Genomic DNA, 23,000 nt, shown 5'->3' with positions numbered 1-23,000 from the left:
ACCCCAAAAAAAAGAACTTTATTATGTGAAGATGCTTTATTATGTGGAGTATATGAGTAGCCGAGTAGGTGCTTTATGACTTAAAATGGCGTTAGCACTTATTCGAGAGATGTTGGAGGACTAATCGGGGAAACATATCTAACGCACACCTTCCACCTCCACGACTAATTAAAATTCCCAAACACTGCATCGTCTCTGCCCCGTTGGTTCCAACCCCCCTCCCCCCTCCCTCTTCAGATCCGATCTCTCCAACACACGGGCACACACCACCAGCCCTCCTCCGCCGTCTCGCTCCAGGGAGCTCTCGCCACCGCCGCCTGCCGCCATGGCGGCGGCCAACGCCCCCATCGCCATGCGCGAGGCGCTCACAGTAACTACATCACTATCGCATATACTCGTCCTTCATTCTTCTCTCTCCCTCCCTTTCTCTCTCTCGGAAGTCAGATCAGATCTCTGAGGAGGGGCTAGCTAGGCCTTGCGACTGACTGACTGGTACGGCCGCCATGGTGGTGGCTTTGTTGCTTGTTGCAGCTGACGAGCCTGGGGATTGCGCCACAGTTCGTCACCTTCACCCATGTCACCATGGAGTCGGACAGGTACATCTGCGTCCGGGAGACCTCGCCGCAGAACAGCGTTGTTATCATCGACATGGCCATGCCCAGCCAGCCCCTCCGCAGGCCTATCACGGCCGATTCCGCGCTCATGAACCCCAACACCAGGATCCTCGCGCTCAAAGGTATGCCCCTCACTAGATCTCTCCGAGCTCTACGGGATCTCATTCTCATGACCCGCCCTTGTTACCACTGCTGCCATCATAGTCCAGTCACGGCATCGTGGGATCTGGAATAGTTGGGCAATGATTTCAGCTTCCATCTCAACTCAGTACACATGTCTTGGGATGGGGGCTACTTATTTGCTTAACTGAGATCAAGTTTTAGCTCAGGTTCTGGTAGTTTTGCGTGTCAGTTGCATTTTGTGTGTGTTTTAGTAACACATTTACTGTTTGGATGATCTTGCGAAGTTGTGAGCCTAAATGTTGATATCCATACTTACATTCTGATAGTACGCAGAACACACAATAATATGTTGGTCATCTACTCTATGTAATTCAATTATGAATCTTGATGATTAGATGGGTTTTATATTTTTGAGAATACATTACATCCTCTAATGAAAGATCACACACCCAAAGTTTCTTTGAAAGTGAATGATATCTGCTTATCGGTTGGCTAATGTGATCATAGTTTACATGTGCTTGCAAGTGATTAGGATTCAAAGATGGTATCTATTATGTTGATAATGTTACCACAGTCAAAATATTGAATCCCTTCGATTGAGAATAGTTTGGTCCTAGGATGGGGTCTGTAAGAGTTAATATCTACTCGTGAGAGTATTTTTTTGCCGCTGTTTTCATTGAATTGATGCTTTCTCCACAAATTGGACCCACGGTAGTCGATTACTATCTACTGTATATTTTTGTTAAAGAAATGCCCGAGCTTGAATATAAAACTGAAGTAATTTGTTCGGGAGCATACACTAATCTACTCATTTGATGCGATATATGGTTATGATGATTTTCTGTGTAAAATGATAGCAGCAAGAAACTGTTCTCTCATAATCAGTCTTACTTCAGTTGATTAAGTTACATTGAGAGCATATTGTACCGCCGCTATATGTTTGATAGGAAAATAATCTATAAGAACTGTTCTATATTTCAGAGTCAACCTTTACCATCTGTTCACCTCAGTCTGAATATTATGGAGTTTCCAAATAGCAGTAACAAATTTCGCAAAATTTTGCAGCCCAAATAGCTGGAACGACGCAGGATCACCTGCAGATCTTCAATATCGAAGCTAAAACAAAAGTAAAGTCGCACCAGATGCCTGAGCAGGTAAAGTTTCTAAGTCTTTTCTAGTTATCTAGTATATTTGGTCATTTTATTTAATTGATTATCTGCAATTTTGTTTGACATATTATCTTACTTGTCTTCTTGTCTACAATCACAGGTTGTGTTCTGGAAATGGATCACCCCCAAGTTGTTGGGTTTGGTAACACAGACATCTGTTTATCACTGGTCAATTGAAGGTTTACCCCTCTGATAAATCACAGCTGTTCTCTGCTGAAGCACCATTTCCAGCTTTGCATGATTTCACTGCTATGTATGGAAACTAAAATAATTATTGCTTTTTGATGTTGGAACACAGGAGATTCTGAACCCACCAAGATGTTTGATAGGACAGCTAATTTGGCTAATAATCAGATTATTAACTACCGTTGTGATCCGGCAGAGAAGTGGCTCGTGCTTATTGGAATTGCACCTGGTGCCCCTGAGGTATGCTCGCAAAGATCATTCTTAATAATAATAAGCATCATCATAACCTGATGCACCGTTGTTTGTGATTGAATGTGATATGAAGATTAAAATTTTATTTGTGTCCCTTCCTGTTATGGTCTGTTCTGCCTCGCTGGTTGTTTGACTATTCTTGGTGTTAAAGGCTATAAACTACGATTTCACAAATTTCTAAGCGTATACTGTACTATGTTGAGCTAAGGATGCAGCTGATATATGCACTAAGTAAATAGTACTTTTTTGTGCATACTTCTTATATTCATGGGCTTTCTACTTCACCTAGCAGAGGCCGCAGTTGGTGAAGGGAAATATGCAACTTTTCTCTGTTGATCAGCAACGTAGCCAGGCACTTGAAGCCCATGCAGCATCTTTTGCAACTTTTAAGGTATTATTCAATTATTTTGTGGAGGTTATAATTATGAATTCTCTTCCATTATTTGTTAACCTTGTTTGACTTTTCCTGTCCAGGTTCCTGGCAACGAGAATCCGTCAACGCTCATCTGTTTTGCCTCGAAAGCAACTAATGCTGGACAAATTACTTCTAAGTTACATGTTATTGAACTGGGGGCCCAGCCAGGTTTGCATTAAGAACCTCCATGTTATATTTTTGATCATCATCATTTCTTTATTCCAGTACATCTATCCACCGATGTTTTTCCTTACAGGCTACCCTTTCCAAGTGTTTTTTTTCTTCTATTTATGTCATTCTCGTTTTTTTACCTTTCCAAATCATTTATTGCAGGGAAACCTGGGTTTTCCAAGAAGCAAGCCGATCTCTTCTTCCCACCAGATTTTCAGGATGATTTTCCTGTAGCCATGCAGGTGTATATATTTTAGGTCCCACATGTAGTATGCCGTGTTAGATATCACATATATCTAACTTGTTTTTATCTTCTCGATTACAGATCTCTCAAAAGTATGGACTTGTCTATGTAATTACGAAGCTTGGCCTTTTGTTTGTGTATGACTTGGAAACTGCCGCAGCAGTTTATAGAAATAGAATCAGTCCAGATCCTATATTCTTGACAGCAGAGTCTTCTACAACTGGTGGATTTTATGCCATCAACAGAAGAGGGCAGGTCTTACATGCCACAGTTAATGATGCCACTGTTGTGCCTTTTGTCAGCGGCCAAGTATGATTTCTGGCATTTCATAAATTCTTCTGCTGATCCAGACCGTAGATATTCGTTTTAAATTTCTAATAAATTTTGTCATGCAGTTAAATAACCTTGAGCTAGCTGTGAATCTTGCCAAAAGAGCTAATCTTCCTGGGGCGGAGAACTTGGTAAGCTCCATAACTAGTATGTTTTTTTGAATGATGTTTACATTTGCAGAATTTGCTTGATTGTTACCTATGCTTCTAATTTTGCATATGTCTCTCGTACAGTCTTTCCTTGCTAGATCATTGAACAATGTGCTAGTATCATTATGTTCCATCAGAGCATGTGCCGACATGCTTATGCAATTTTCTCTATTTACACCTGTTCCTGCCTAGTAAGCACTTCTTAATGTCACTGAACATTTTTTGCCTGTATCTTGTTGCAGTAACCATTTTCTGTAAGTGGAATGTTTATGCAGTTCTGAATGTACTAATCACTTTTGAATGCTTGCACTGTGGGTATTTTAGTGTCTCACAAATACCACATGCACCGTTGCCCTTGCAGTCATGTTAATGTTAATTCTTCATATTGGATTTAAAATTCAAGGAATATTTCATTTTTGCACTTGTGTATCTCATTTGACGTGTGGAGAGACTAATCACTACCTTTTGTTATTCTGAATTGCAGGTTGTGCAAAGATTTCAGGAACTGTTTTCGCAAACAAAATACAAGGAAGCGGCGGAGTTGGCTGCAGAATCTCCTCAGGGTCTTCTGCGAACCCCTGAGACTGTCGCAAAATTTCAGGTGCCTTCCTGGTCTTGTTCCCCATGAGCTGTTAATGTGAATTCACTGCCTTCTCACAGCTCATTTCCTACATTTATACTTTCTCAATGGGCCAGTCATTCTTCATAGCCCCAACTGTCAGAATTACAAGTGTGCTTGATATCTGACCCTAGAAATCATCCTGCTCTTGCTAAATTTCCAGCGAAGTGACTGCTGTGCTAAAATGCTTAGGGCTGTTTTTTCTTTAATTTAAGCCAATGGGTTCTGCTCACCACGTAATAGAAATGTTTCATAGTTACTTTTTCCTTGCTGGAAAGTGTAGGTTCTTCTGCTTGTCTGACATGCGGTTTGTGTTCATCAAATGTAGAGTGTTCCTGTTCAAGCTGGGCAAACACCTCCACTGTTGCAGTACTTCGGCACATTGCTAACTCGAGGGAAGCTCAATGCTTATGAGTCCCTTGAATTATCTCGACTTGTTGTCAATCAGAACAAAAAGAATCTTCTAGAAAATTGGTTGGCAGAAGACAAGTTGGAATGCAGTGAAGAGCTAGGAGATCTTGTTAAGGTAATATGGGTGCTCTGCTGTGTTTGTTGATCGCACAGATCTCATTGTGTGTCAGTAAATTTCATTCTCTGCCTGTGTCTGGATTGTTTACTAATCCAATTGCTACTTCGGTGTAGACTGTAGACAATGACCTTGCGTTGAAAATATATATAAAGGCTAGGGCAACCCCTAAAGTCGTTGCTGCTTTTGCCGAAAGAAGGGAATTCGACAAGATCCTTATATATTCAAAGCAGGTATATTGCGTTGGTACTGCTGAATTCTTGTTTTTGGTAGGTAGTCCCCAGTTCAGCTTGAACATTGACTCTGTTGTCTATTTTTTTTATCTCTTCCAGGTTGGATACACTCCCGATTACCTCTTCCTCCTCCAGACCATCCTACGTACAGATCCACAGGTAATAAGATTATTTAAGGCCTTAAAGCCATACTTGGTTGTGGTGAAACATTTGGTACCTGGTTGTGGGGTTTGATCTTTATATGACTTTCCTAACTGTATGGCCTATATATTCTTTACCAGGGAGCTGTAAATTTTGCTCTCATGATGTCACAAATGGAGGGCGGTTGTCCATTAGATTATAATACAATAACCGATCTCTTCCTTCAGGTAGGTTTTGTAATTTTGTAATTTTCCTTTTTACTGTGAAATTTGGTTGTACATCTTGCCTTATGCGTCTTTTGTTAACAGAGAAATATGATACGAGAGGCAACAGCTTTTCTGCTGGATGTTCTGAAACCAAACTTGGAAGAGCATGCTTTTCTGCAAACCAAGGTCAGCATTTAGTTTTTACTAGTAAGATGCCCGTGCTACGCTACGGAATCACATAAAATGAAATGGAACAACAAAAGTATAAATCAATGTAGTACTGCATTTTTGTTAAGATATGGTTAGGCTTTAGCCACATAAAAAATAGCAGTTATATGCATGTGCGCAACTATTTTCAAATGCGTCATGCATTGAAGGTTACATTTCTCATTTGCCTAGAAAACACAACAACTTGATTTCTCAGATGAAGTTGTCTTGGCATTACACCATCATAAGATTTCACGTTGTAGGTGAAACTCAGTTTCAGTTACATCAACAATTACAAAAGCACCGAACAGATTTTTAACGACTCATACACCCAAATTTAAGCAAAAGCTGATTAACACAATCCAAAAGCAGCTCAGTCTAGCTTATGCAACACATTCTCCTATTCTCCAATTTTGCTTCATGACTCCATTCTCCATCTTCTTTTGATTCATGGAGATGCTGGTCCAGACACATCATTATTGATCCTACACAAAAATAATTCTGATTTTTTAGTATACCATATAAAAAAATAACTTCAACTAAATTTACAATTACCTTTGCCTCAGTTTATGTGCGGCTATGATGTTCGGGTCAAAGTGCATGCTACTATAGTCCGTAGTATGCAGGCCACGGTCTAGTTAATTAAAGACAAATCATAAATCTATTAGCAATTTTTTTTGTTGGTACTATGTGCATAGAACAATGCATGAACTTAACTTACCAATGCGGTTTGCACGTAACATTGTTGCCACGACAATAGCACGCTCCTCGGCCAGTTTTTCCCATGTACTTAGATTATCAGTCACTAACTTGTCCCATACAACTAACTTGACAATATTGTAGCTACAAAATCAAGTAATATTAGAAGAAAAACATAAAATCTTTGAATTATTCAAATAATTCTAAACCATAAGATAGATATACGTGTCATCTAGCAGAACGATATTTCTCACTGGGATCCTTCGGTTGTAGAAACTGTCCTCGTGTCCCATAGAACTTACAAACAAAACCATGCCAATGACATCTAGCATTTGAATGGAAAAACATTATAGTTGATGGTGTGTTACAAGAGAACATTTAGAATGTATAAAAGGAAACTAATTAACTTACCAACATATGTATTATTATCAAGGGTGAACTCCCAAACTTTGTCAAAAGGCATAAATGGAGGGAACAATGGGATCAGCTGCTCATTGACATTTCTTATCTCATTGATTATTGTCACTGAGCTGAAACGACACACAAAGTGACTATCTGCAAACAAATAGTCCCCATCTCTGACAATTGGTTCTGCGAGCATCTGCCACACATAATATACCCGCCCCTCTACGAGTAAAGGATCAAATCGATCGACATCTTCATCATATACGACAGCAGCCATTTTCTTGCCCTATTAATAAATACATAAATAGATTTTGACAATCCAATGTTTTCAGACTAATATTATTTATTACAATTGAAACTAAATGTGCACATGAGGACTACCTTCTCATCCAATAATACCATGTTAAGCCGCTTTCTACCAGGAGACGACCTCTCCACATGGAACTTGTGGTACACTCGGACACACAGATTCCACCTAGTGTACGGATGCACATCTTCGAGTGTTGGGATGCGTGGCGCTTCAACTCTCTTACGCTTCAGTGGCCTCATCTTGTCCTGGAAGAAGAACTGTGAATAAAGGTACCACAGAACCATAGGATTAAGCAGTTTTAACTTAGCAAAAGAACAACCAACGGTTTTAACTTAGCACTCACAATTCAACAAGGATTGCATGCATATGATTATAGCAGCATATTCACAAATCATAGCAAAGAACAAATAGGCAAAATAATTAAGTGGTAGAACATACCAAATTTCTCGAAGCAATCTTCAGCTGGCTTGCTTGAGAATGGCGTGCCAAACAACACACCAACACCTATATATAGAGAGGAGTAAGCAGGGGTGCCGATATGGAGTTGCACGGGTCAGGATTCGATCCACTCCCACACAAAGCAAGCCTCTGGTCTGAAAATCCATCTGCGATTGGATTGGGAAGGAGCACATGTCAGAGAGAGAGAGAGAGAGAGAGAGAGGGGGAGAGGGAGAGGGAGAGGGGGAGAGAGAAGGAGGGAGAGAGAGATCCATCCGGATAGTTCCTGGTCTGGGAGGAGATCTGCTCAATCCTTTGGTATTGTCTCATCGATTCAGAGGCTTGAATCGATTACTTGCCCTTGGAATCCGGAGTTAGCTGCTCGGAGAGATGGCACAATATAATAGCCAAGTGAGAGAGAAGAGGCAATGATGGGCTGCGCAGTACTCCATTCACTGGGAAGGGAAAAGGTAAGTATTATTAAAATATTCGAAGGGTGCATTACAGGCATGTGAGGGGAAGAGTACCAAGACAAGTCAAGGGTCTGTGCATACCATTGCATCGGGAAGGGGAAGGACAAAGTTATTAAATAAATCCTGCATGTAGGGGGCTCATTTCAGGTAGTAAATTATAGTCCATGTCGTGGTGCAGTGGGGTCTGCTTTAGTGATAGGTTGATTGATTGCAGCATAAATTCCATAGCACTTAAAACAAATGGAGCGAAACGCGAGAAAAACTGTCCGAAACAAAATTAGTGAGAGCTGAAAGAAATAGTCTGTAGAGAACGTATAGCTTAAGCTCTTAAGAATCTTATATTAGTCTGTAGAGAACGTACAGTTAGTGATCTAAAATGTCATATATTAGTTTATATTCTCGGATAAATGACTCTAAAAATGTCTTATAAAATGTAACATAGCGGGTAGGTACGATTCATGGAAGGAAATGACATTAAGTGATTTTGCACCCATATATATGAAAATATTATATGTACCAAATTCATAGACTAATTCACATCAGAATACTATGCGAGAGAGAAGAAACAAATTGGCATATCTTTGCATCCCCAAACCACTTAACCAGACAAATAGTTGCTCCATCTAGAACAAATAATACATAGCTTGATCAATTTCAACTATGTCCCTTGGTACACGGTAGTAATTATTTAGCAAGCATTGCATGTTCGCTTCTACATGCTGAGCTTTTACCATCAACTCAAATTTCTACATGCTGAGGACTTCCTTGTAGACAAATGTTCCGTGTGGTTGTCCCTTGTTGTTTGGAAGATTTGGACCTCCCATTCTCGTCATTACCCGCGACAGCAAGAATTTTGATGTTGCTCTTTGCAGTTGCTCTAGATAATGCCACGTATAGTTGACCATGCGAGAAAACCGGATCAGGTAGATACACACCAACATTAGGAATGGTTTGCCCTTGTGCCTTGTTGATTGTCATGGCAAAACTAAGTCTGATTGGGAATTGCTTCCTTTTAAAGCGAAAAGGGAACATTTCATCATCCGAGGGGCATAGGGGTATCCGAGGCAAGAAGACTCTCTTTCCGGCGTGCTGTCCAAGAACAATCTCGGCGTCAATAGCATTTCTTTGGAACCCCCGAACCACAAGTCTCGTTCCATTACATAGTCCGTTAGCAGGGTCGATATTTCGCAGCAATATAACAGGGCAATTAATCTTTAGCTTCAAGACATGCGGAGGAAGCCCGTTGGGAGTAAGTGAGTTGAGAAATTCGGGAGGATAGTAGTTGTGGGGGTCGTCCTCAGCACGATCAAAGCTATAATATATCATCTCCTGACCTCGGAAACGTTCTATCATCCTCATGTTTATCATGTCAACATTATCATTCTTGGTCGACAGGATGGCCCGAGACGTGATGTAATTTGGGTCGGTGAGGTTCTCACCTAGACCGGGGAAGACATGCTCTGTCAACCTATCAAGGTCAGTGTCGTTTCCAGTAGATGGTACACAAATTTCATCTGGAAGATGTATGTTACCATTCTCATCAACCTCTTCGATTCCATTCCCAACTCGTAATAGAAAATCAGCGAACCATTGATCACTTTGAGCCCTCATATTATGGACCAGTCTTAGTTGCCGCATGCTTTCCCATAGGTAGGACCTCCGTAGAGTCGCATCGGTTATCTGTGGCCTAGTCCCCTTTCGGACAATTGGCAAGACCTGTCTGAAGTCCCCTCCAAACACAACAGTCTTCCCCCCAAATGGCATGTCATGTCGACCCATTATGTCTCTCATACTATTGTCTAGCGCCTCAATTGCTTGTCGTTTTGTCATAGAGGCCTCATCCCATATAATGAGGGATGCCATCCGAAGGAGCTTGGCTGTCCCACTTTGCTTTGAGAAGCTGCATGTTGCACCATCTTCGATGCTCAGCGGGATCTTGAATCTCGAATGGGCGGTCCTACCTCCGGGCATGATGGATGCAGCAACCCTTGAAGTCGCGGTTGCTACGGCTATCTTTCCCTCACTGCGAACCTTTGCGAGGAGCGCTTTGTAGAGGAAAGTCTTCCCGGTTCCTCCTGGGCCGTCAACGAAAAAGACGCCTCCATTGCCACTGTCAACAGAGGACAATATCTCATCGTAGGCGGACCTTTGCTCGTGGTTGAGAGAGGATACCATAGACAAATGCTCAGGGTCAACCTCGACCGTGGACTCCTCAATGACCTCTATAGCCTCACCCCCGAAGATGTCATGAGACTCCTGAATGTTGGGAAGAGGGAATGATGATATGTCTTTCCCCATCGAATGCAACATGTTCCTGATATCCAACAACACCATTTGTTCCACCATGTGCGGGCACGCGTGAGAACGTCGATAGTCATCTGACATTGCCTCTAAGTGACTGCCCCATAGCTCACGCACGCCGCTTGGCTCACAGAAGACCAAGATAGTTGCAAAAAGCCTTCGGAGGGAGGATGGCATCTGGAATAGCTCGGCCTCTGTAAGACACTCCTCGAGTGTGTTGTCAGCCTCGATAAGACCCCTTCTTTCGGCTGCTTCCCGAAAGCTCGAAAAAACAACACCATTCACCGTCCTTAGATCTTCAAAGGATGTCGCATCCGCCACATGGTTTAGCAGCACCCTTAGATAGTATCGTTCCCCCTCAGCTGGATGTGCTGACACAATTCTGCCAACTTGAAACCGTTGCTTTCTTTTTGTCCACTTCTTTGTGCCTGGGTTCCATCTGAACTTTTCTGGGAAATCCTTGTACAACAATCCTCGGGCATCTGGGACAGTTCTATTAGCTTCAAAATATGCAGTGAGCATTGTTCTAGATATTCCCTCTCGGGATATAACATCATTTAAGTCCTGATTTGTAGCAAATGAGACCATGTGCATGTTTGGGAGATGAAGCTGTAATTGCATCACTGATGGCGAGATCTCACTAAGGTTGAAACCAAATATCCTCCAAAGCGCCTCAGGTGGGGTAACCCACCTAGCATCCAGGTATCTCTTGATCTCATCGATGTTTCCATTATTGTCAGGCTCGTCCAGAGAGAATGAAGCCCGATCATGGCCCTTGTATATGTACTTATACAAATACTTGACAGCCTTGATGCTAGAGCACACTTCCACGTTTATGTGGCAGTTGTACCTTCGTAGGAGGTAAGGGTTATACGGAACAACCCACCTATTGTCCAGAGTTCTTCGTCGGACCTGGGCGCGACGACCATCATCTCGTCTCCGATAAATGGGGTATGAGTCCTTTCCTTGGATAGTGCTCATGTTGAATGGGCGTGGGTAGTGGTTTTTGCAGGAACCACCCTGCATGCACACGTTCTTGGGGTTTAGGACACCACAAGGGCCATGCATCATATGCTTAACGACCATGGCATATAACTCAGGGTACTTATGCTTGTCTGGTAGCTCAGCTGAGATGACGCGGTCGAACTGCTCCGGATCCGTGAGCTTGTATCCGGACTCCATGATTAGTAGAAAGTGAGCATGCGGAAGGCCTCTCTTTTGAAATTCAACTACATAGACATACGCAATCACCTTGCCAAGGATGTGCTTTTTTGAATAGTTGCTTCTTTAGGTCCTCTAGCTTGGCTCTAAACACCCGCACAATAAGATCAGGGCGGTCTTGTGGGGTTTGGCCAGGCAAGAGCTCCTCCACTATCTCATCCCAGTTGGGGTTGCAAGTCATTGTTAGAAAGATGTCCGGCTTGCCGTACTTCTGCACAAGGGCCATTGCGTCCATATGCCTCCGTTTCATATCTCTACCGCCCCCTCGAAATGTTCCTGGGAGTATTGTCCTTTTTCCAACAGCATCCGCACGGCTCTCCCCTGCAATGATGCTATCCACAACACCTTTGTACAAGTCTGCACGTATCTCTTTCTGGTGATTCCTAACCCAGTCTAGTCTAGTGCCCTCGACCTTGATATACATATCGACTGCAAACTGCTGAAATAGGCGCTTGCCATGTAATATTGGGTTGAATATCGCAGGGCGTGTTTGTAACCTATAACAGTAGTACTGTCTAACAGAGACGCACAATCGAGCACTCATTTCTACATAAAAGCGAAGAGGAAAAGTTAGGCTATCACAAGTATAGATCTAAGGGAGAACACAAAATTATAGCAAAAGACTAACCTGATTCATCATCTTCATTTTCATTAGACTGTAATACCGCATCCAAGGATACACCAACCTTTGGGATCTTTGGATGCCAACCAAGTTCCCCTCTAGGAAAGAAAAGAGGGTATGAGAGGGGGTCGTAGCAACCATAATATGGTTGTATAGCTTACTTGCTGTTGTTGTTCCCATATAAGATAATGCTGCGATCAAACTTCCTAATCAGGTCATTGCCCTCAACCCACACTGCAGCCACCTCCGATGACACTGGCACATTATACGTCCGTTGGTCCAACCTCTGGTCAGTGTTTAAGGATATTCGGTACTCCTCAAGTTCCTCAACCTGTCCAAGACTCCTGAATGTCTGAGAATAGGGGTTGTCCCTAAGGATGTTGACCAACTTTCTAATGATGTCCTGGTCGAGTCCTGGGGAGTGCCGAAAGCGATGTTGTAGACTGGGATCATCATCGTAGAAATACAATTGCAGATGGTCTGGGCCTGAATCCCTCAACCCAAATGAATGGATATTGTGGTAAATCTGGCCATGCGCACGAAATGTGTACACGCCTGATCGCATATTTGTGTAGTTGTTGTCAAGATTGACACCAAGGGTGGTGAAGGAGAAGTGTGAGTTAAAGAACCTAATGTTATCACGAAAATAGCTCGCATCTGCATCTGCACTTGACCAGAGCCTCATTAGTTCTGGAATGGGCTCTGGGTTTGCTAGCTTGATTTTACCATTCTGACAGCAGAAGGACTTTGTCTCATACTCGAATTTCTTGGCGTCACAGTGCTTGCAGTTTGCAACATGCTTAAGTGTGTGCGTGCTATTAGGGATGTTTGAGTATACTATCTCATATGGATCAAATACACTTGAGCCTACGACCGAGGCATCTTGTGCTTCATCAAAATTTACATCCTCACCAACTTGCTTGGCTGCACGTGTCAATATCAAGTGCATTAAAGCATCAATACTATAAAAAGATAATTCAGATTTTTTTGGTATAACTACCTTCACCCGAAAAAATGTAGTACTCCTCATCCATAATCTCGTCAAGGATGGTATCCTCGTCCATGAAGTTACTCACGAATGATTGTAGATCACCTATCATTTTGGCATTAGACAGTAGCTAATGAAACACCCCTCGAGGCAACAAAAGTGAGTAGGGGTGAGAACCTTACCCTTGGTTCCAATGGTGAGTGTGGGAGTGTATGAGGATGGGTTTTCCGCTCGTGAAGCACCACGTGCCTCAGGGCATCGCACTGCAATGGATTCATCACATGGTGTGTCCCGCCTAGCTGCATAGCTCATCCTGCGTTTAGTAAGCAGTGCCTGCCTCTCTTCAGGTGTTATGCTTTGCCTATGTTTTCTTGTACGTGCATTCATCACTTCCCTCTGCTCTGCTGTCAAACTTTGCCTACGTGCTTGTTGGCGTGCATTCCTTTCTTCATGTGTTAAACTCTTCCTACGCGCTCTCCTGCGAGCATTGATCTCTTCCCTAACCTCAGGCGCTAAACATTGACGGCGCACTCTCTCACGATCACGCCTTGCTTGCTTTTGTTCTGGTGTAAGGTTAGCATAGCGAGTAGATTCACGGGAACGCTTCCGTCCTACATAAATAATCCCATAAGATATTGCAATAAACTCATGCATGCAGGACATGTAAAAATATGCACTAAGAGCACATTACCCTTCGAGCTCTCTCCTTGTTCAAAGCCTTTGATTGATGTGAGGTTGCTGCGAGTAGGAAAACTTGCAGCTAACTCGTTCTGAACATCTTCACCATCAGAGGATGTTCCACTCGATGTTCTTGAGTTGGACGGCTCATGTATTACCAATTGTGTTGGAGCGCTCGCTGCAATATTACGACGAGACCTCTTTCTATTGTTATGTTTCTCCACCACTGTTACAAATACTGCAATGTGAGCTATCAATGTTTAGGTTTAATACTAAAGACAAACGTAATAACCTTCTTTTCCTTTAGTAGACCGTTGGCTTGGACATTGAGGCATTTTGCAAATGAATCTTCGTCTACGAGAAGTTATAAAGTTAGCAATGTAAAAGGAGTAGGGCGTTTCAGCACCTGGGCTCAGCTCCACCCCTCCTCACAAAAAAAACGAAACAAATATTAGAAAAATTCAAAAAACTCCAAATGTTTTTTGGGTGGTAGACAATTTGATGCGTGAGCTTCGCTCCAAATTGCATCTCATTTGGACATATGAGCAACTCTCAGAAAAAAAGACAAAATCTGGGTCTGTGAAAAAGGTTGATTGTTCACGAATTTTCTGAGCCGATTTGTCTTTTTTGCTGAGAGCAGCTCAGATGTTCAAAGAAGATGAAATTTGGAGCGGACCTCACGCATGAAATTATCTACCACACAAAAAAATTGATTTTTTTTATTTTTTCTAGTATTTCTTTTTATTTTTTTCGTGAGCGAGAGCATCTGAGCCCGTGCTCTAGAGCTGTTCAACAATATGAATATTCGTGGTCCTACTCCAAATGGCTACACACATGTTCTGTTTATAAATTACCATGGAAAGCACGACAAGTGTAACCAAAATAATTTGATTGGTAACCACAAGGATTATATTGTTTTCTGTCAGTATTTTTTATAAGTTTACTCGGACTGTATTTTGTTCGTTCTCTTTGCCTACATTCCATGATTTGTTACTCCTCTTTTGTTGTTTTCCGTTGTCTCTGAACTGCTTATGTAAACCCATGCATATAGAATGCAGGTTTTTCCCTACAATGTAGGGCAATCCGGATGAGGTTTTCTGCTCATTTTCCATCCAATGATACTCGCATTCATTAATTTGAAAAAGAAAGCAGCTCGATCAATAGACAGGGTTGCTTGGCAGGTGCTTCTAAACCCATTCAAAGTAATAGCAATTCTCGACGGGTCTACCTCTGAAACTGCACTACTGTTCTTCTCTCAAACTCTTCAGAACTAAGCGTATTTCCTAACAAACCAAAAATCCTGGGCAATGTCAAACAGACAAAAAACTGCAGTAGTATATCAGTTGTCAATCCACCTGCAGCTGCGTCAAGGGTGCACGGGTTTACGCCAGTTCACGGACCTCCGGCACCGCGCGGGCACCGTCCATGTCATATTCCGGCCCACCCTCTTTCAGAAACTAAACTTTACTAATACTAAGCTATACACCAACTGATTCAGAATAAACATGATGTACCTTGTGGAGACGTACAGGAAGTGAGTGTCCGAAGAGGCCGATATGCTCGGATGGAAGGGGAAAAGGCAGCTTAGACCAAGACGAACTGTCTGCTTGCTCGTGGACGGAGCGCCGCGCTGAGAAGGTGAGACGGCGCTACAGTCCCTGGCCGAGCTCGCCAGCAGGGGATGCGAGCTCCAAGAGGCTCAACGACGGCGAGCGAGCGTACGGGCAGGATAGCGTCCTCCACGCAATCCTGGCACGGCGAGCGAGCACGGGTTTGCGGCTTCCTCGTTCCCGTGCGGGTGAGCGAGCGACTTGGCAGTGCGTATGAACTTCACGCAGTACTTGCGACGAGGAGCGAATAGGGCGGCAAAAACTGAATCTGGTGAAAGGGATGGGAACCTCGGGAGTAATCGGGCGGTTCGGCATCGCAGTTTAAATTTTGAAGGGAGGGGTTGGATCTCAAGGCCGGCGACTGGGATTGGAGTACAGAGGCGGCAAGAGAGACGGGATTGGGGGAGGCTGTGAGAGTACGAGGGGGAGAGACGAGACGCATAGATTGGGGAGAATGGCCGGTGCTAGCAGCGCTTCAGGAGTCTTTCACGCAAAGGATAGGCAGGGTAGCGATTCAACTCTTGTCACTCCATGTATTTTTTCTTATCATCTCACCGAAGTGGGCAGACGGACCATCAACACCAACTGGCTCTTTTAAAGGAGTAAAGATTTAATTGTGAATCGTTACTATATAGACCTCTGTTACTCAGTAGCTTCTGTTTGAATTTATTTTAGGTTTTGGAGATCAACTTGGTGACTTACCCTAATGTTGCTGATGCCATCCTTGCTAACGGTATGTTCAGTCATTACGACCGCCCCCGCATTGCTCAACTGTGTGAAAAGGCTGGTTTGTACTTGCGAGCCCTCCAGGTCTGTATCTTTGCATTGTTCTGGTTTGTGATCTATCCTCATTGTCTTTCAGTTTAACAAGTCTTATATTATGATACAGCACTATGCGGAGTTGCCTGATATCAAACGCGTCATTGTAAATACCCACGCCATTGAGCCACAGGTTTGTTCTCTTCAGTTATGTTTGACTGTATACCTATTATTACCTGGCCTTTTAACAACTTCCTTTCATAGGCACTCGTTGAGTTCTTTGGAACACTTTCAAAAGAATGGGCACTAGAGTGCATGAAAGACCTTCTACTGGTCAATCTGAGAGGAAACCTTCAAATAGTTGTGCAGGTAATCTTTTCCGTTCCCTTTTAACTTCCGTTCTTGTGGTTTTGTTCTTTTTTCTGATTGATTCTAATCATCTCCAATCCCGCAACACATCTGAAGGCCGCCAAAGAATACTCTGAGCAGCTAGGTGTCGATGGTTGCATAAAACTATTTGAGCAATTTAAATCTTATGAGGGCTTGTACTTTTTCTTGGGATCCTATTTGAGCTCCAGGTATTTACCCCAGTTGATGCTATCTTTCAACCGTTGTTTTCTTAATGTAGCACACTTAAACATTATATTTCTTTACATCCACAGTGAAGATCCAGATATCCACTTCAAGTACATAGAATCAGCTGCAAGGACTGGACAGATCAAAGAAGTTGAGCGTGTAACCAGAGAGTCTAATTTCTATGATGCTGAGAAGACGAAGAACTTTCTGATGGAAGCAAAACTACCTGATGCCCGCCCACTGATTAATGTTTGTGACCGCTTTGGTTTTGTTCCAGATCTGACTCATTATCTGTACACAAATAACATGCTCAGGTATATTGAAGGCTATGTACAGAAGGTATGTAACCCTTCAAACATAGTTTATCTTAGTACTAATTCTGATATACTGAGTATATTAATGGCTATTTCCCTTTATCTGCTTTGTAGGTTAACCCTGGGAATGCTCCATTGGTAGTGGGGCAGCTACTTGATGATGAGTGTCCTGAAGATTTCATTAAGGGTTTGATTCTATCTGTCCGCTCTCTCCTTCCTGTTGAGCCATTAGTTGACGAGTGTGAGAAGAGGTTTCATTCTTGTCATTGCCTGTGTACATTTTGCACATGTCCGCCCTTTTATCTGGTCTCATTTCTTTGATCTTTTAATCAGGAACCGCTTACGTCTGCTTACACAATTCTTGGAGCACTTAGTGAGCGAGGGTAGCCAAGATGTGCATGTCCATAATGCTCTTGGGAAAATTATCATTGATAGCAACAACAACCCAGAGCATTTCCTTACTACCAATCCATTTTATGACTCTCGTGTGGTTGGTAAATACTGTGAAAAGCGGGATCCTACACTTGCTGTTGTTGCTTACAGGCGTGGACAATGTGATGATGAACTTATTAACGTTACCAACAAGAACTCACTTTTCAAGCTGCAAGCTAGGTATATTTATGGTTTATTGTCCTTTTGATGCCATGTCAATATGTTATTTTTCTGAATCATTATATCTGTTGGATCATTGCTTACATGTTCAGTCTAACGTTTTGAGTTGTCAGGTATGTGGTTGAAAGAATGGATGGTGATCTTTGGGATAAAGTTCTACTGCCTGAAAATGAATACAGAAGGCAGTTCATTGACCAAGTTGTTTCTACTGCATTGCCTGAAAGCAAGAGCCCTGAGCAAGTTTCTGCTGCTGTTAAGGCTTTCATGGAAGCTGACCTCCCGCATGAGCTGATTGAACTTCTTGAAAAGATTGTTCTCCAGAATTCTGCATTCAGTGGAAACTTCAATCTTCAGAACCTGCTCATCTTGACCGCCATTAAGGCGGACCCATCCAGGGTCATGGACTATGTTAACAGACTAGACAACTTTGATGGTCCTGCTGTTGGAGAAGTAGCTGTCGAGGCACAACTGTATGAGGAGGCTTTTGCCATATTTAAGAAGTTCAACTTAAATGTTCAGGCTGTCGATGTTCTGTTAGATAACATCCGAAGCATAGAAAGAGCTGAAGAGTTTGCATTCCGTGTCGAAGAAGATGCTGTTTGGAGTCAGGTTGCCAAGGCTCAGTTGCGTGAAGGTCTAGTTAGTGAAGCAATTGAGTCATTCATCCGCGCAGATGATGCCACACATTTCCTTGATGTCATCCGTGCTGCTGAGGAAGCCGATGTATACCATGATCTTGTCAAGTACTTGCTGATGGTAAGACAGAAGGCTAGAGAGCCCAAAGTCGATGGAGAACTCATCTTTGCATATGCGAAGATTGATAGGCTCAGTGACATTGAAGAGTTTATTCTTATGCCAAATGTTGCTAATCTTCAAAATGTTGGTGACCGGCTGTACGATGATGAACTTTATGAAGCTGCAAAGATCATCTATGCCTTCATCTCTAACTGGGCTAAGTTGGCTGTCACCCTGGTCAAGCTGAAGCAGTTCCAAGGAGCTGTAGATGCTGCTCGCAAGGCTAACAGCGCTAAAACATGGAAGGAGGTCTGCTTTGCTTGTGTTGATGCTGAGGAGTTCCGTCTAGCACAAATATGCGGGCTCAATATCATCATTCAGGTATATATAAGCTGGAAAATTCCTGCAGGGCAAAAAAAAATTATGCTTCAAACACATGTTTCTAGTTATATAAAAAATCTTCAGGGTCCCGAGGCACTTTTATATAGTTTATTTCTGATATGATTTGTTTTGTTTAGGTTGATGACTTGGAAGAAGTGAGCGAATACTATCAGAATAGAGGATGCTTCAATGAACTTATTTCTCTCATGGAGAGTGGTCTTGGACTTGAACGTGCACACATGGGCATCTTTACAGAACTTGGAGTCCTTTATGCTAGATACCGCCCTGAGAAGCTCATGGAACACATCAAGCTTTTCTCCACCCGTCTCAATATTCCTAAGCTTATCCGTGCTTGTGATGAACAACAACACTGGAAAGAGCTTACTTATCTATACATACAATATGATGAATTTGACAATGCTGCCACCACTATTATGAACCATTCTCCAGATGCATGGGATCATATGCAATTTAAGGATGTTGCTGTTAAGGTTGCAAATGTTGAGATATATTACAAGGCTGTGCACTTCTATTTGCAAGAACACCCTGATCTCATCAATGATCTTCTCAATGTTCTTGCGCTTCGCTTGGATCACACAAGAGTCATAGACATAATGCGCAAGGTTTGCCCTGATATGGGATTATGGGAAGGGTATCCATTGGTGTATCAGTTTTATATTCTTATCTAGAAGTCTGAACTATTTATACTCCTTTTACAGGCTGGTCAGTTGCATCTTGTGAAACCATACATGGTTGCTGTTCAGAGCAACAATGTCTCTGCTGTCAATGAAGCATTGAATGAGCTTTATGTTGAGGAGGAGGACTATGAGAAGCTCCGTGAGTCAGTTGACATGCATGATAACTTTGATCAGATAGGTCTTGCCCAGAAGGTACAGTAAATAAATAGACGAAGATGTAATGCTTGTTAATGGTGTTATTGTTTTTATAATCAGTTGCTTAACTCTTGATCAGCTTGAGAAACATGAATTGCTTGAGATGAGGAGGATTGCTGCATACATTTACAAGAAAGCTGGTAGATGGAAGCAATCTATTGCCCTATCGAAGAAAGACAACATGTACAAGGATTGCATGGAAACATGCTCACAGTCTGGTGACCGTGAGCTGTCGGAGGATTTACTTGTCTATTTTATCGAGCAGGTTGGTGTGTAAAAACTTGTTCTGCTTGGATTTCTTTTTCAGAATGAGTCATGAGTACGCAAACTGTGCTAATATTATTGCCTTAGGTAATTGCATCAAATACTTATTCTCGTTCTGGTTTTAGTGCCGTGAATCACCTTTCTAAGATTCCCAATTCTGAGTGTTGCATCCTGTGCATATCAACTAAGCTAAGAGTAGATAAATCCAAGAAACATGCAAATTAAGAACTAATCCGAGCTTTATTGTTTTGGCAGACCAGTGTTATCTGTGTAGTATTGCATTTCTAATCAGTAAGCATCTGTGACTATGACAGGGAAAGAAAGAATGTTTTGCTTCTTGCCTCTTCATTTGTTACGACTTGATTCGTGCGGATGTTGCTCTCGAGCTTGCATGGACAAACAATATGCTGGACTTTGCTTTCCCCTACCTGCTACAGGTATCTAAAGTCCGTTTGCATGTTTGGAAATGTTCAATTACGTACAGTTTTGTTATAATAGCATCCTTGCTATGTATGCAGTTCATCCGTGAGTACACAAGCAAGGTAGATGACCTGGTGAAGGACAGGATTGAATCGCAGAAAGAAGAAAAAGCTAAAGAGCAGGAGGAGAAGGACGTCGTTGCTCAACAGGTAATCCTCCTATGGGTTATACAGTGACAAGTTGTGTTTAAGCAGTGTCCTGTTATTCATGTTTAAGCAGTCAGCATGACAAGTTGTGTTTTGTTATACAGAACATGTACGCTCAATTGCTCCCTCTGGCCTTGCCTGCTCCACCTGGTATGGGTGGTCCACCCCCGATTGGTGGGATGGGTATGCCTCCTATGGGTGGGATGGGTATGCCTCCGATGGGTGGGATGGGTATGCCTCCGATGGGTCCTGGTCCGATGCCGGCATATGGGATGCCTCCGATGGGAAATTACTGAGTTGGCTTTTGAAGAACATAGATGAAGTCGATTGTTTCAGTTTTTTTACACACAGGGAGCATGGGGATCCCAAGGTATCTTTTAAGTTGTAGATTGATTTGGGCTATTGGTTGTTTCAGTTAATATTCTTTTGGTACCAGGACAATTTTGGCGAGCAATATCTCTAGCCGAGGTACGAGTTAATTTACTGGTTTCTATATATTGTGATCGGGTAGGATGAGAATGAGATTAGGTTTCAGCTGAAGAATGAGAGGTGGAAGACTGGTACCATTTGTATAGCTTGTGTTATAAAAAGTCTGTAGACATTTTGGGTGTACACTCGTCGGTGTTGGTCCAGCCATGAACATAAACACTCCCTGTATGTTATATGTTCACTTGTGTCCAGAGGTTTGGTTTTTGTACCTGGAAGAATGCTCTTTGTTGAACGACACGGTGTATTTGTATTTGTATTTGTATTTGTTAATGGTCAGTAGTTTCCCTGAGCAAACTTTTATTTTTTTGCTCCGTTCTGATGTCTTATACATGACGGTGGTGGTGATGTCCTGTAACAAGGCGTATTAAGCCTAAACAGTACTTTGGGGAATACATACGTGGAAGTTACTCCCGTGATTTCAAAATATGAGACGTTTCTTGACAATGTTTGTGTCAAAAAATGTTTGTTTTATAAAGTTATACAGTACTTAAGTTCTTTTTTCTTTCTTATGGAAAAAAGGTATTTTTCAAGGATTCTATAGAGATTTCATATATGAAACTGGGAGCGTTACCTTTCAGAAAATTTTAACGAAAGCTCTATATCTATCTATGCTTCATTCTTCTGAAGGTGGGAAAAAAGATCAAACTAATTGTTTATAAAAATTAGGGTTTGATACTTAGGTAATTAATTTCTTTTGCTTAATCCAAGAACAAATTGGATCAATTTTTTGATAAATCGAATTCAGTTAAGGGAGGAAAATTTATGTTTTACGTATAAAATTACAGTACTTGTGAGCCTTTTATTTTGCGAGTACAGTACTTGTGTAGACACATAGAGGTTGGAAGTTAAAGTAGGCGCATGGATCCATTTACATTTTTGTAAAGAAAAGACGCCCAAAGAGTATTTGGCGAATGTTCGTAGGTGTGGGGGTTGGGCGAATGTTCGTAGGTGTGGGGGATCCGACGGAACGCTTTGCATACCGTCTGATCAAATGATATGAACTGGTTTGTACAAAGAGAGCATGTCATGGTTTTGGGATTGTTTGTGAGAAAATATTTCATGTTCCCTCACTCGCTCCGTTACAACATCCCTAGCAGATCCGGCAAAAATCCTCCCTCACCTGCTCCCTTAGAGAATCTCTAGTTGATCCGACAAAATCTGGTACCGCAAAAATCGTTTTAGGGCCTCCCACTAAAACGGAACGCGAAAGTTTATTTTGTATTGCAAATTTAGAATCCAGTTAACGCTACAAATAGATCATACACCAGCATAGTTTGTACATAACAAATACAAAGTTCATGCTACATAAACCTAGATCGATCTGCTAACTCATCATCGATGTCGAGGTAGAACTTCTTCGTGGACTCTCGACACGCATTGGCAAAGGCGTGCTCGTCCTTTGCGGTGTCGCCTTCTTCTCCGATCGCCAGTGCGCGCTCCGTGGCGCCGTTCCCGCACCACTTTATGTGAGGGAAAGGTTGTCGTGGAGCTCATCGAAGCACGCCTGTTTGGACCATCATGGCTCGACGACGACCTGGTTGGAGTTGCCGACCTTCCCGTCATGCCGGGCAAGCTTGCATGGCGGTGACCGACCACGCCCCCACGTCGGCGAGCAGCGAAATTCGAGGCGGAATTTGGTGCCGGAGTTGGGGCGTTGTAGCGGCAACGGAGGGGATCGTGGTGGAAGGGTAGGGTTTGCATCCTGTAAAAGGGAACCCAAGCCATAGATATAGCACCCGAGCGGGTGATTTGCGGGCCGCCTGTAAAAAATTTACATGCCGAGCTAAGTTTAGCGGACCTATTAGAGCAAAAAAGGCCATATTCGATAAAATGACCGGAATTTCATAGGCCTACAAGGTTTTGCGGGATTTGCTAGAGATGTTCTTATCCTCATGCGCGTGTCTTCTCCTCACCCACTCGTCTCTCTCTCCCTCCCTCTCTCTAATTTGCAATTGCTTGATCGATGAACATGGAGAGTAGTGGAAGCACCCGCGACAAGGCTCTGCCCTTGCCTAGGGCGA

At 42.6% G+C, this 23,000-nt stretch overlaps 2 protein-coding genes across 6 annotated transcripts; one reads left to right on the top strand and one right to left on the bottom strand.

Annotated features, from left to right (window-relative positions):
• Positions 1-210: 210 nt before the first annotated feature.
• On the top strand, positions 211-21,268 carry LOC123448143 (clathrin heavy chain 1). Of its 2 annotated transcripts, XM_045124927.1 has the most exons (30): positions 211-370; positions 532-736; positions 1,803-1,891; positions 2,007-2,085; positions 2,205-2,332; positions 2,637-2,735; positions 2,819-2,927; positions 3,093-3,172; positions 3,256-3,483; positions 3,570-3,635; positions 4,138-4,254; positions 4,601-4,798; positions 4,915-5,031; positions 5,131-5,190; positions 5,313-5,399; positions 5,481-5,564; positions 16,006-16,140; positions 16,220-16,282; positions 16,354-16,458; positions 16,555-16,667; positions 16,752-17,004; positions 17,094-17,230; positions 17,313-17,591; positions 17,705-18,707; positions 18,845-19,330; positions 19,427-19,597; positions 19,680-19,865; positions 20,179-20,301; positions 20,383-20,493; positions 20,595-21,268. In XM_045124927.1, exons 1-30 carry the CDS (start codon positions 326-328, stop codon positions 20,784-20,786), a joined length of 5,148 nt encoding a protein of 1,715 aa, XP_044980862.1. In that variant the 5' UTR covers positions 211-325; the 3' UTR covers positions 20,787-21,268. The 2 variants fall into 2 exon arrangements, with proteins under 2 accessions (XP_044980862.1, XP_044980861.1); XM_045124926.1 differs by having other exon boundaries at positions 4,915-5,190.
• LOC123448144 lies at positions 5,769-11,620 on the bottom strand. Of its 4 annotated transcripts, none has more exons than XM_045124930.1 (4): positions 7,071-11,620; positions 6,510-6,975; positions 6,141-6,428; positions 5,769-6,070 (listed from the first exon to the last, which is right to left on the bottom strand). In XM_045124930.1, exon 1 carries the CDS (start codon positions 11,391-11,393, stop codon positions 8,649-8,651), a length of 2,745 nt encoding a protein of 914 aa, XP_044980865.1. In that variant the 5' UTR covers positions 11,394-11,620; the 3' UTR covers positions 5,769-6,070; positions 6,141-6,428; positions 6,510-6,975; positions 7,071-8,648. The 4 variants fall into 4 exon arrangements, with proteins under 4 accessions (XP_044980865.1, XP_044980866.1, XP_044980864.1 ...); XM_045124931.1 differs by having other exon boundaries at positions 6,141-6,975; positions 7,071-7,256; positions 7,438-11,620; XM_045124929.1 differs by having other exon boundaries at positions 6,141-6,975; positions 7,071-7,244; positions 7,438-11,620.
• Positions 21,269-23,000: the final 1,732 nt, after the last annotated feature.

This window comes from Hordeum vulgare, chromosome 4H (genome assembly GCF_904849725.1).
Source record: "Hordeum vulgare subsp. vulgare chromosome 4H, MorexV3_pseudomolecules_assembly, whole genome shotgun sequence".
Taxonomy (NCBI): Eukaryota; Viridiplantae; Streptophyta; class Magnoliopsida; order Poales; family Poaceae; genus Hordeum; species Hordeum vulgare.
The sequence above is the reverse complement of the archived record's forward strand: the minus strand, read 5'-3'. Positions and strand labels throughout refer to the sequence as shown.